The 12,946-nt window shown below is 50.7% G+C and overlaps 2 protein-coding genes across 8 annotated transcripts in view; one reads left to right on the top strand and one right to left on the bottom strand.

Annotated features, from left to right (window-relative positions):
- Positions 1 to 12,946, bottom strand: part of ARSG (arylsulfatase G) — a 103,277-nt gene that overhangs the window by 54,398 nt on the left and 35,933 nt on the right. For 6 of the 7 annotated variants that reach the window (XM_070388963.1, XM_070388959.1, XM_070388960.1 and 3 more), the window contains exon 2: positions 930 to 1,568. In XM_070388963.1, coding sequence (XP_070245064.1) covers positions 930 to 1,017 — 88 coding nt within the window. In that variant the 5' untranslated portion in view covers positions 1,018 to 1,568. Of the gene's footprint in view, positions 1 to 929; positions 1,569 to 9,585; positions 9,931 to 12,946 lie in introns of those variants that run through there. The other variant, XM_070388958.1, reaches the window with a different exon arrangement.
- The window catches only part of SLC16A6 (solute carrier family 16 member 6), a 31,514-nt gene continuing 28,623 nt past the window's right edge, over positions 10,056 to 12,946 (top strand). The window contains exon 1 of the mRNA XM_070388969.1: positions 10,056 to 10,165. The gene's annotated coding sequence lies outside the window, so the exon portion shown is untranslated. The remainder of the gene's footprint in view (positions 10,166 to 12,946) is intronic.

Raw genomic sequence — 12,946 nt, 5'->3', positions numbered from 1 at the left:
CAACAAGTTGAGGAGCACAGCCAAAAAAAAAAAAAAAGTGTTATTGGATAGATGTATGCATAGATGGATGAAGGAATGGATGGATGAATGGATAGATGGATGGATGGATGGATGAAGAGATGGATGGATGGATGAAGGGATGGATGGATGGACAGATGAAGGGATGGATGGATGGACAGATGAAGTGATAGATGGTTGGATAGATGAATGGATAGATGGATGGATGGATGGATAGATGGATAGATGGATGAAGGGATGGATAGATGAAAGGGATGGATGGATGAATGGTTAGATGGACAGATGGATGGATGGATGAAAGGATGGATGGATAGATGAAGGGAAGGATGGATGGATAGATGAATAGATGGATGGATGGATGGATGGATGAAGGGATGGATGGATGGACAGATGAAGCAATGGATGGATGGATAGATGAATGGATAGATAGATGGATGGATGAATTAAGGGGTAGATGAATGGATAGATGAATGGATGGATGGATAGATGGATGGATGGATGAATGGGTGGATAGATGAAAGAATAGATGGATGGATGAATGGATAGATGGATGGATGGATGGATGGATGGACAGATGAAGTGATGGATGGATGGATAGATTAATAGATAGATGGACAGATGGATGGATGGAGGGATGGATGGATAGATGAAGCAATGGATGGATGGATAGATGAATGGATGGATGGATGAAGGGATGGATAGATGAAAGGATGGATGGATGAAGGCGTGGATGGATGGATGGATGGATTTCTTCATGCTGCTGTACTGGCTGAAAAACCAATTCATCAATCAATTAATTAAATCAACATGGACCCAGCAATTGCTCTCTAAGTGCTTTTACACAGCCCCCTTCCCCCAGAGAGTCAGGGTAGGACATCCAAAGAGGCCCAGCCTGGCACCCCAGCACTCACCTCGTTCCTTCTGCAGCCATCCTGTCCAGGTTGGCAGTGTCCTTCGTGCCCGCCCAGTTGGCTCCCAGGTCACCCCACCCCATGTCATCCGCCAAAATGATCACGAAATTCGGTTTCTGGCCTCTTGTCTCCCCACTGAAGCTAAAATCCACAAGAGGATAAAGACATCCCAGGAAACTCAGCCCCACCAACCAGACCTTTAGGGAAAGCCAGGCCATGGTGATCAGGGAGGATTCCAAGCCTGTGGAGTGAGGGGGAGTGATGGGGATGCCTACAGGGATGTTGGGGGCTGCAGAAACGAGCAAGAGTCAGGAGCAAGAATCAGGAGAAAATTCAAGAGTCAGGAGGCTCCAGCCCCGAACGAGGCCTTCTCCAGCCCAGCTCCGGGAGGCGGCGGGCAGTGTGTGGCCGTCAGACCGCTGTGTCAGCAGCTGCTCTCGGCCACTTGGAAAACGACCCCTCGGTTCAGGGCTGTGTGAGCCGGAGCACAGGCCGTGCAGCTGTTTGGGGCTCCAGCTGGCAAGTGTGGGACAAGTGCTCACATCTGTGAAACACCTGGACAGTCCAGAAGCCACAGTCCTCCCCAGTCGAGTTTCTGAGTTCCAGATGGTGGAAGGCTTCGTGTGTCTGTAAGGTTTCCTGAAAGAACAGAAATTGACAAGAAAACAGAGTTAAAACTGCCAGTGCAGCTGTGTTTTACTCAGTAGCTTAGGAAATAATCACTTTCCCATGCCAACACATGTTTTCCTTCTTATTCGAGTATTGAACGGGTTCATCAGTTTCTCCACCTGAGAATTAGTGATGCTAATAATATTTGCAATAGACTGATGATTACAGGGCTGGAATCAACATTAGGGATGATGTCTGAACCCGCTCACCATATAGGGGGGAATATTCTGGGGCCCCATGTTCCAGATTGGGGGGCAAGAACCAGCACCCCACTCTGTGAAACACCAGTGCTCCCCGACTCCCACCCCATCGTGTTTCTCTGACTCACGAGAAACCAAGTGCAAACGTGTCAAACCCATCAAGGATTCTAGAAGAAGGGGTGAGCCCCTTACTACCAAGACATGCTTCTCTCTAACAGTCGTGCTGTTACAGTTTTGTGTGTTTGGGGTTTTTGTTGCTGTTTTGGTTTTTCGGCTGCACCGTAGTTCTCCTACCAGGGATGGAGCACCTGACCACGTCCAGCACCGAGTCCTGACCACGTGGAATTTACTGGCATTTATTTGGAATTCCCAAATAAAAGAGCAGTATGGTTTTTTTTTTTTTTTGCGCTGTGCAGCATGCAGGATTGCAGCACCCAGACCAGGGAGACCCAGGCCCCTACAGCGGGCGCTCAGAGTCTGAACCACTGGCCCGCCAGGGAAGCCCCTCTGTACGAAGTTCTTGATAGAAAGTAACTGGAGGGAAAGGAAAGGAAAATAACTAAGTTAATGGTTGAATCTGTAGGACTTTTCCACTTTGCTGTACATTTGAAATGTTTCATAATGTTAGGAAAAAACGTCCAAAAAGCACTTAATGGAAATGTGTCCCTTTACATACTGACAATGTAATCTGTAAAAAGAAAATCTTAAATCAACCAGTGCTTCTCACATTTTGATGCACATACAAATCAACTGGAGAGTTTATTAAAATGCAGGTTCATTAGGTGAGGCTGGTACCTGGAAACTATATTTCTGATGTAGTCTTTGGATCACATTTTGAGTAGCAAGATAATTAAGGAAAAAAAAATCAAGGACTTACCTGGTGGTCCAGTGGTTAAGAATCCAGCTGTCAATGCAGGGGACACGGGTTCGATCCCTGGTCGGCGAAGATCCCACATGACGTGGGGCACAACCGTGAGCCGTGCCCATGAGCCACAACCGCTGAGCCACGTGCTGAACTACGGAAGCCCGTGAGCCTACAGCCCCTGCTCCACAGCAAGAGAAGGAACTGCAGGAAGAAGCAGCACTCCGCAGCAAGAGAGCAGCCCCGCTCCCCACAGCTAGAGAAAGCCCACCCGCAGCAAAAGACCCAGCACAGTCACAACACACGAGAAACCAAAGAATTCAAGGCAAAAAGGGAAGCATGTTAGTCGCTCAGTCGTGTCCCATTCTTTGCTACCCCACGAACTGTAGCCCACCAGGCTCCTCTGTCCATGGGATTCTCCAGGCAAGAATACTGGAGTGGGTTGCCATGCCCTCCTCCAGGGGATCTTCCCGACCCAGGTCTCCTGCACTGCAAGCGGATTCTTTACCATCTGAGCCACCAGGGAAGCCACTAACAAACAAACAAAAAATTAAGATTCTGGTCCTAAAAGAAAATAAACCTAACTGGAGGTGATTAGCATAACTAGAGATGATTCAGCTTCCGTGGAAAAACACAAAAGCAATGAATCAGGTTGAGTGTTGAAAGACAGAAATGGAAGGTTATGCTTTCAACTGCAGGCTGCAAATGGAAACACAGAATAAAACCATATTACCCCTAGTTCACCTAAAAGCCCTAAATTGACTAGGTTGGTAAGGAGACATGGACTTGAAATTCTGGATCAGATTTTAAAAGTCTCTATGGAACACCCAAGCTATTAAAGGAGAACCAAATTATAATATATAAAGATGCTACTAGGGCTGGGACTTCCCAGGTGGCGCTGGCGGTAAAGAACCCGCCTGCCAGCGCAGGAGGCGTAAGAGAGTGGGTTCTATCCCTGGGTCGGGAAGGTCTCCTGGAGGAGGGTGGGGCAACCCACGCCAGTGTTCTTGCCTGGAGAATCCCCATAGACAGAGGAGCCTGGCGGGCTACAGTCCATGGGGTCACAGACAGTCAGATACAACTGAAGCAACTCAGCACAGCACACACTAGGGCTGGGGTTTTGAGAGATGCCATCTGTATCCCTGCCTTTGAGGAAGGAATGAACAGCCCACAGATCAGCCAGCCAACCCAACGGCCAACCGGCTGGATGGGAGTGGCTGGAGGTATGTAAGTTCTGGAAGATCCAGATAAACTCAGGAGAGGCAGATATGCACTTCATCAAAATAAAAGGAATTCCAAGTCAACAATCATGGTCGTCTGGAGGGCAATGAATCAATTGTTCAGAAATGCAAATTCCTCCTTTTTCCAAAAGGAAAGTTAATATTTCAAACTCAATTAGATTCAACTGGTCTTTGTTGACCTTGAGGCCCCAAAGACTTCTCCCTTTCTAGAAGAAAAAGCCTCTGCACAGGGAGCGCCCTACAAACACTTGTTGACTTGTCTCACGGTACTGGCTTCGGACCATGAGCAACCGTCAGAGGAAGCTTTTCTTCTTAAAGTCACTTAGCTTGGAACCCTAGAGCGCTCCAGTTCTTCATCCATAATCCATTTCAGAATGACCCAACACGAAACCTCCCAGGGAGTGGGGGAAAACCACTGAAGAAGGAAGTTAAAATTAAGGTGGGAACAGAAGTAAACAGATTGTCTTTCTTAAGAATTCTATGATAAAACATTCCTCTGAGGTTTTTCAAAAAGGGTCATTAGTCCTTACAATTTTTATAGAATGGAAATAAGCTAATTTAGCCAGTACACCATCCTTCTCCTCCACACCCACGCCTCCAGGGAGACATTTAATACTTTCCCCCACTTATTGTTTTTAACTAAAGGGAAAAAGCAAGTCAGACTTTCAAAGAACGGACTCCAAGCCACGAACCTTGATTAAGATCCAGGCTGACATTATGGAAAACAGTATGGAGGGTCCTTCAGAACATTAAAAATAGAACGACCAGACAATCCCACAATCCCACTTCTCAGGGTATATCCAGAGAAGATGAGATTAAGATCTTGAAGAAATACCTGCACACCCGCCTTTGAAGTGAACATGGTGAAGTGAAGTCGCTCAGTCATGTTCGACTCTTTGCAACCCCATGGACTGTAGCCTACCAGGCTCCTCCCTCCATGGGATTCTCCAGACAAGAGTACTGGAGTGGGTTGCCATTTCCTTCTCCAGGGGATCTTCCCGACCCAGGGATCGAACCTGGGTCTCCCACATTGCAGGCAGACACTTTAACCTCTGAGCCACCAGGGAAGCCCACACCCACCTTTACTACAATATTATTCACAACAGCCCGAGTATCCAGTAACGGGTGAACAGGTAGAGAAAATGTGCCATCTGTATCACACACACACACATAATGGAATGAGTGGACCTTAAGAAGGAAATTCTTCTGCATTTATAGCAACCTGGATGAACCTGGAGGATATTCTGCGAAATGAAAAGAGCCAGGCACAGAAAGACAAGTATCTCCTGATCTCACATAGTGATCTCACTTCTATGGGGAATCTAACAAAGCAGAACACACAGAGCAGACGGGGTGGTGGCTGCCAGGGGCCGGGGGCGGGGGAAGGGAGCTTGTCAAAGTACAAACCTTCAGTTATATGCAATCAACCACTTCTGAGCGTCTAATGTGCAGCACACCGAGCAGAGTTCACGAAACTGCACCGCAAACTTCAGATTCACTAACAGCAGACCTTCAGTGTCTCTACCACCAAAACAGTTTTAAAGGTGACCGTATGAGATGACGGATGTGTTGATTAGCTTGACTATGGTCGTCATTTTATAATGTATGTATATATCAAAACAATACAGACAACAAATACAGTTCATGACGATGGACACGGACTTGGACAAACTCCGGGAGGTGGTGAGGGACGGAGAAGCCTGGTGTGCTGCAGTCCACGGGGTAGCAGAGCGTCGGACATGACTCGGTGACTGAACAACAGGCAAGTAATACGGTTTTCATTTGCCAGTTGTACTTCAGTAAAGCTGGGTTGTTCGTGCTTTTTTAAATATCCAAGCTGAGGGACCTCTCTGGTGGCCCAGTGCTTGGGACTCTGTGCTTCCAATGCAGGGAGCACGGGTTCCACCCTGGTCGGTGAGCGCGAAGACCCTACAGGCTGCATGTGTGTTGGTCGCTCAGTCGTGTCTGACTCTCTGTGACCCCATGAACTGTAGCCCACCAGGCTCCTCTGTCCATGGGATTCTCCAGGCAAGGACACTGGAGTGGGTTGCCATACCCTTCTCCTGACCCAGGGCTGGAACCCAGGTCTCCTGCATTGCAATCAGATTCTTTACCATCTGAGCCACCAGGGAAGCCCCACAATGTGCATGGCAAGGCCAAAAAATAATAATAATACATAAAAATGTAAAAATAAATATTCAGGCTGAGACTTTGAGCTCAGAGTCTTAGCTGAGGTCACCTTCCCCAATTTTCCTTATATATCACATTTCCCAGCTCAGAAGGGGGTGTGGTCACAGGCAAGGAACACTCCTGGGGGCTCAGGAAGACAGGAGGCGAGACTTCCCTGGTGGCCCAGCAGTTAAGATTTGACGCTTTCAACACAGGGGGCCCGAGTTCAGTCCCTGGTCAAAGAGCAAAGATCCCACGTGCTGCTCGGTGTGGCCAAAAAAAGGCAAAAAAAGAAAGGGGGTCTCTGGCAAATAAAGCCTTCACCCCTCCTTCCACTGAGTTGGAAGTTACCCGACCACCCTACTCAACAAACCGCTCCAAGGAAGGCCCATCTGTTCCATCCAAGCAGAACTCCCTTATGGTCCAGTGGTTTAGAGTCTGCCCTCCCAACACAGAGGTACAGGTAAGATCCCTGGTCAGGGAACTAAGATCCCGAAAGCCTCACGGCAGGGCCAAAAAAAAAAAAAGGCCATCTGGGATAGATCTTGCTGGGGAGAGCAAGAACCCTGCCTGTGTCCTCAGGCTGCAGGAGAGGGAACTCTAGCTGCTGATCCGTTTTGCGAGGGCCTGTGCTCTTCTCCGCGAGCCCCGGGGAAGCAGGGCACTGGACCTGCTAAGGCCTGGTGCTCTTTGGTTCCGGGCGGGCTGATGGGGAAAGGTGCTCATGACAAGGGAAGGATGCAGTCTGTGGCCGGGAGCGCTGAGAGCCGGCGCAGGAGGCCACCTGAAGACGGGCTTTCAGTCCACACGCCGGCGGGAGGCCCGTCACCTGAGCCTGGCTCCCCGAGGGGCCCCGGCCAAGCGGCCACGAGAGGGCCTCGCAAACAGCTGAAACAACAAGACAGCCGGCGGCCCTATCTGGCAGAGGGCTCTGTTGGTTTTCCAAAGACAAAGCTTCGGATGAGCTGAGGCCAAGAAAGACAAAGGCCCGGGGGGTGTGATCTCTGGTTGCAGAGCTCTGTGGTTTCGTCCGGCAGGTCGGAACGCGGGCGGAGGGGGCGCAGGCTGCAGCTGCGAGTCACGCGGGAGCTCCCGGGGCACCAGCTGCCCACGTGTGTCCAAAATGATCCGACATCACCCATCAGGGGACGTGGAACGAGGGACAGTCTCGATCCGGGAGCTGTGCTTCAGCAGTGAATGAAACATGGAACCCACTGCCCGCCTGGCACCCCCGTGCTGTGGGCGGGGGAGAGGGTGGGAAGATCCCAGGGGGCGAGTCAGGGAGAGAACGAACCTGGAGGGGACCAGGAGTGGGCAGGCAAGCGGCTGTGGGTTACGGAAGGTCAAGGGCGGCCCCACTGAGGAGCGGACCCTTCCAGCGGCCCCGGGAGAGTAGCGCGCAAGACTCGCGGTTCTGGAAGGTTCTGCCAGAGAGAGCATAAGGCGGGGGCGGGTGAGCCCCACGCAAACAGCAGGACGAGAAGGGCGAGGGTGAGACGGCCTCTCCTGCGCCAGCGTGGGGTCGGAACAGGGTCCCCCGGGCTGCCTGGCTGGGGACGCGGTGCGGCGGGGGAAGACGGGCTGAGGAGCCGCGTGCCAGCCCGGGTGAGTCCAGGTGGGACTGGCCGCCAGGTGAGGCTGCCAGGGGCCCAGGGTGCAGCACTAGCGGCGGGGGCGTGCCCGCCCAGGCACCCGCCCGCAAGCCCTGGCAAGAGCACTGCCTTCAGTTTTGCCTCGCCCTCCGCCAAGCCCAGAGCCGGGAAGATGCAGCTGACTTGGCGGCCGGCGTCAAATGGTTCCTTACCGCTGAGCATGATGAACCTCCTCAGGGCTCCTCCTTGGTCCTGAGACCCCAACACGGTCACTCTGGGCCCGGCCCAACGACTCCCTAGGAGTGTCTGTGGTGGGCGGGGCAGGGGGACTTCCCTGGTGGGCCAGTGGGACTCGGTTTGATCCCTGGTGGGGAACGCTGCAAGTAGAGACCCAGTGCAGCCAAAATTAAGAGGAAAAAAAAAAAGGAGTGTTTGAGGGGGCGGGGCTGCGGTCTCAGTTCAACAGAGGATGCAAAGGAAAAGCTTCGTTTTCTGTTCTGTATTTTTCTTGTTTTACTGAGATATCACTGACAACGCACCCCTGTGGAAGTCTAAGGCGGGCAGCGTAAGGACTGGACAAACGTGTTCTGTGAAATGATGACCACAATATCTCTTATAGATACAAGTAAGAAAGGAGAGAAGAAAAACAAATGGTTTTTTCCTTGTAATGAGAACTTTGAGAGTCTTCTCTCCTAACAACTTGCAAATATTCCACAGGGCAGGGTTCCCTACAGTCATGTGTCATCCGCCTCATCCCCACGACTCATTCATCTTCTAACCAGAACAAAGGAAATCTTTGAATTCAGTTCAGTTCAGTTCAGTCACTCAGTCGTGTCCAACTCTTTGCAACCCCATGAATCGCAGCACGCCAGGCCTCCCTGTCCATCCAAACTGGGAGAGTAATTCCACTTAGAAGATTGAAAAAAAAAAACTAAGGGACTTTCCAGTGGTAAGACTCCACGCTCCCAAAGCACAGGGCACAGGTTCAATCCCTAGTTGGGGAATTAAGATCTCAAATGCCACAACTAAGATTGAAGATCCCCAGCCCCAGTGCAGCCAAATAAATAAGTAGAAGTATTTTTTTAAATTTAAGCTTGAAGATGTCCAGCCAGACCCTGTGGCTGGGAACATCAGCTTCTGTGGCCCCAGCAATGCCAGGGGGCAGATGACACCCTGCCTGGCGTTCGGCTGGAACCACCTGCTGGGATCGGCCCAGCAGGAGACCACGCGGCAGGAGCCAGTCTGGGAGAGCAGAGGTGACCTGAGGTCACACCTCTGAACACTTGGCAGGCCGCAGAAATTATAGCTGGGTCCTTGAACACAGGTCAGAAAAACAGAGAGTAGATAGACCTCTGAACAACATCCTTTCCCTAAAACTCTGTCCTCCACTGGGAAGAAAAACCATGAGGGGTGGGATCCAATGAAAATGACTTTCATCAGGAGGGAGGGGACATAAATACACGGAGGGCTGATTCATGCTGATGCACGGCAGAGACCAGCAAAATACTGTAAAGCAATCAGCCCCTAATTAAAAATAAACTTTAAAAAAATATTTTGTTAAAAAAAGAGAAGCAAAGGGCTTACAGTCAATTACCTGAAATCCACTCCCTTGAGGCCTCTTTGCCAAATGTTTAAGGACTTTTTACAAAGCAGTGTTTATCTATTACTTATCAAACTTTTCGTAATGGAACTTGTCAAACATACAAAAGTTGAGAAACTCACACATACCCGCCCAACATCTAAACTCAACAGCCATCAGCACAAGGGCGCCCCGCTTCATCCGTCTCCTCTCCCAGGCCCCCTCCCTCATTCTCCACTTACACTGCAGTATTCGCAAACAAATCTCAGATATCATGTAATCTCATCGACAATCATTTCTCTATGCTTCTCTAGATTATAAGAACTGTTTTTACATATACTTACAGTTCTCAGTGAAGCCCCCTTTAAACGTAATGCAGTGATTTGTGTTCACCATCGAAAACCCAGGGGACGCTGCAATGTCCTCAGTCTCACCATTGGTTCTGGGTTTTCCTACAGTTTGTTCTGGACTCCCCCAGTGGCTCAGCGGTAAAGAATCCGCCTGCGATGCAGGAGCCACAGGACCCTTTGGTTCGAGCCCTGGGTCGGGAAGATCTCCTGGAGAAGGAAATAGCAACCCACTCCAGTGTTCTTGCCTGGAGAATTCCATGGACAGAGGAGCCTGGTGGGCTGCAGTCCATGGGGTCACACAGAGTCAACACTAAAGTGACTTGGCATGAACAGTTTGTTCTAATCGTGATCCAACAGAGTCCGTTCTGCACTGTGCTGCACTCACGTGTCCCTTCTCGTTTATATGCTCCTCCTCTCTCTTCCCTACAACAGATTTGTAATAAATTTGGTTGGTTGTCCTGTAAAATTTCTCAACTTTTGGATCTGGCTGATTTCACCTCCATGGTGTCACTTAGAATGTTTCCTGGAACTCTCTTCTGTTAATCTGTAGATCTACAAGTGAGACTAGATTCAGGTGAGTTTTCAGCTTATTTTCTTATTCTATTTCTTGTTAATATTTTATTAATTTATTGGCTGCACCATGGGCCCTGTGGGATCTTAGTTCCCTGACCAGGGTTAGAACCTGAATCCCCGAGTTTGGAAGTGCAGAGTCTCAACCAAGGGGCCACCAGGGAACCCCTCAGGTGAGGTTTATTTTTTGGCAGGAGGGAGGCACAGGCCGACCTTATACTTCTATGTTTCCCCCAGTAAGACATCAAGGGAGTATGTATCAGAATTTCATTTTTTTCCTGTGTGATTTTTGCATGAGAAGAGGGAAAACTTTCTCTTAAATGCTACTAGAAAAGACCCTGATGCTGGGAAAGACTGAAGTCAGGAGGAGAAGGGGACGACAGAGGATGAGATGGTTGGATGGCATCACCGACTCGACGGACACGAGTTTGGGCAAGCTCTGGGAGTTGGTGATGGACAGGGAAGCCTGGTGTGCTGCGGTTCATGGGGTCACAAAGAGTCGGACACGACTGAGCGACTGAACAACCACCACCACGGCTGTCTATTTTTGTAGATTTCTTTTCTCCCCGAATCTGCTGCACCTCTGCAATGACACACGTGAGGTTTCATTATGGACTGAATGTTTGTGTCCTTTCAAAGTTCTTCTATTGGTGGGACTTCCCTGGGAGTCCAGGAGCTAAGGTTCTGAGCCCGCCATGCAGGAGGCCCGGGTTCAATCCCTGGTCGGGGAACTAGATCCCACCTGCTGCCAATAAAATTAAAAAAAAAAAGATCCCATGTTTCGCAACTAAGACCTTATGCAGTCAGGTAGATAAATTCACGTCTTGGCGCCTTTCCCCTTGTTAGGACAAACTTGCAGAGTTGCCTTTGGGAGACAAGGTTAGATGAGGTCACAGGGCACAGCCCTCCTGATGGGATTCATGCTCTTGCAGGAAGAGTCAGGAGAGAACTTGCTCTCGCTCTCACAGATGGAGACACAGCAAGAAGGTGTGATGGCCAGAACCCTCCACAAGAGCCAAGTCAGCCAGCACCTCGCTCTTAGACCCCCAGCCTCCAGAAGTGAGAGAGACAGGCTCTGTTTTCTCAGTCACCCAGTCCACGGGGTTCACTGTGGCAGCCCCCGCCCACCCAGAGACTCCAGCTGTTTTATCTGAGAAGCTCTGAGGCTGAAGCCGGGGCAGAAGGAAGGATAAGCCCAAAACTTAGGGGAAAAAATAAATGCTCAGTCCAGGGACTTCCCTGGCGGCCCAGGGGTGAGGACCCCGCCTTCACTGCCATCTGTTGCTGTTCAGTCCCTCATTCCTGCCTGACTCTCTGAGGCCCCGTGGACTGCAGCACGCCAGCTCCTCTGCCCTGCACCATCTCCTGGAGCTCACTGCCACGGGCCGGGGTTTCATCCCTGATTGGGCAACTGAGATGGCAAACTGCGTGGTCCTGCCGCTCGTCCCCGCCCCACCCCCTGCAAAAAAAAAAAGTTCATTTCAGTGAAGTAGTTACTTGGCAAATCTGCCTTTTGTAGAACTGACTCTGGGGATGTGTTGACATTGACTGACTTTGCAGAACATGTGTCCAGGCTCCAGAAGAGTCATTCCTTTGCCGTGTGACTTTGGATAAGTTGCTGAATCTCTCTGGACCCCAGTTTCCCCACTTGCCTGAAAAACAGGACCACAGAAAAGTCCCTGCACCCCAAACCCAACGGTGAGCATGAAACAGCCTGACACAAGGGCTGCTCAGAGACGTGGGCCGTAATTCTGCCCTCCCCAACTGTCTTGAGGATAAAGAGATAACAGACATGAGAACATTCTGAAAAAAGCACCGTGCAAATCCGAGGCGTTACCTCAACGCCTGTTAAGCAAACCGATTGTGAGTACAGATGGTGAAATCCAGAATGCCTGCAGCTGCCGGCCGAGTCCTTGTCCTGACTCCGCTGCTGGATTCCGAACCCAGAAAAGGTAAAGGACACAGGGAAAGCAGTCGCGCTGATTGGCATTTTCAAAGCTCTGAACCGCGGTTCTGGTCACACAGTCCTATGGCTCTCAGGTCTATTCTGGGAAACCCTAGAGGGTCCCTCTGCCCCCGGCAGCCTCTGGCGACAGCCAGCGTGGCCTCAGGAGCAGGCGGCCGACCAACGCATGCGGCTCTGGACAGCAGAGCAGCGCGAAGTGAAGTCAAGACGCAGAGGGCATGTGAGGGGAACTGACTCTCTGCTGATGCCGATGGAAAGTGGGAATTACATAATGCCATTTGCAGCAACACGGATGCACCTAGAGAGCATCACAGTGAGTGAAGTCAGACAGGGAAGGACAAATGTCACATGATATCATTTATATAAGGGATAAGAAAAAAAAAGGAACACATGGGGCTTCCCGGGTGGTTCCGTGGTCAGGAATCTGCCTGCCAGTGCAGGGGACCTGGGTTTGATCCCCGGTCCGGGAAGATCCCCCGTGCTGTGCAGGAGCTGAGCCTAGGAGCCAGGTCGACCCAAGCCCCCGTGCCCGAGTGCCTGAGCTCCACACCGAGAGCCTGCTGCTAGCTGCAACAGAGAAACCGGCGCAGCACTGAGGCCCCGACATGGCCAAACCGAGTGGACTTCATCAAGGGAACAAACGAACTCGACTGTGAAACCGAAGCAGAACAAAACCAGCCCACGGTTACCAGGGGTGAGAAGATGGGACTGACATGTACATACTGCTGCACATAAGACGGGCGTCCCTGGTGGCTCAGCTGGTAAAGAATCCGCCTGCAACGCAGGAGACACTGGTTTGATCCCTGGGTCGGGAAGATC

Source organism: Bos mutus, chromosome 19 (genome assembly GCF_027580195.1).
Source record: "Bos mutus isolate GX-2022 chromosome 19, NWIPB_WYAK_1.1, whole genome shotgun sequence".
In the NCBI taxonomy this organism is placed as follows: Eukaryota; Metazoa; Chordata; class Mammalia; order Artiodactyla; family Bovidae; genus Bos; species Bos mutus.
This window is presented reverse-complemented; position numbering and strand designations above follow the sequence as displayed.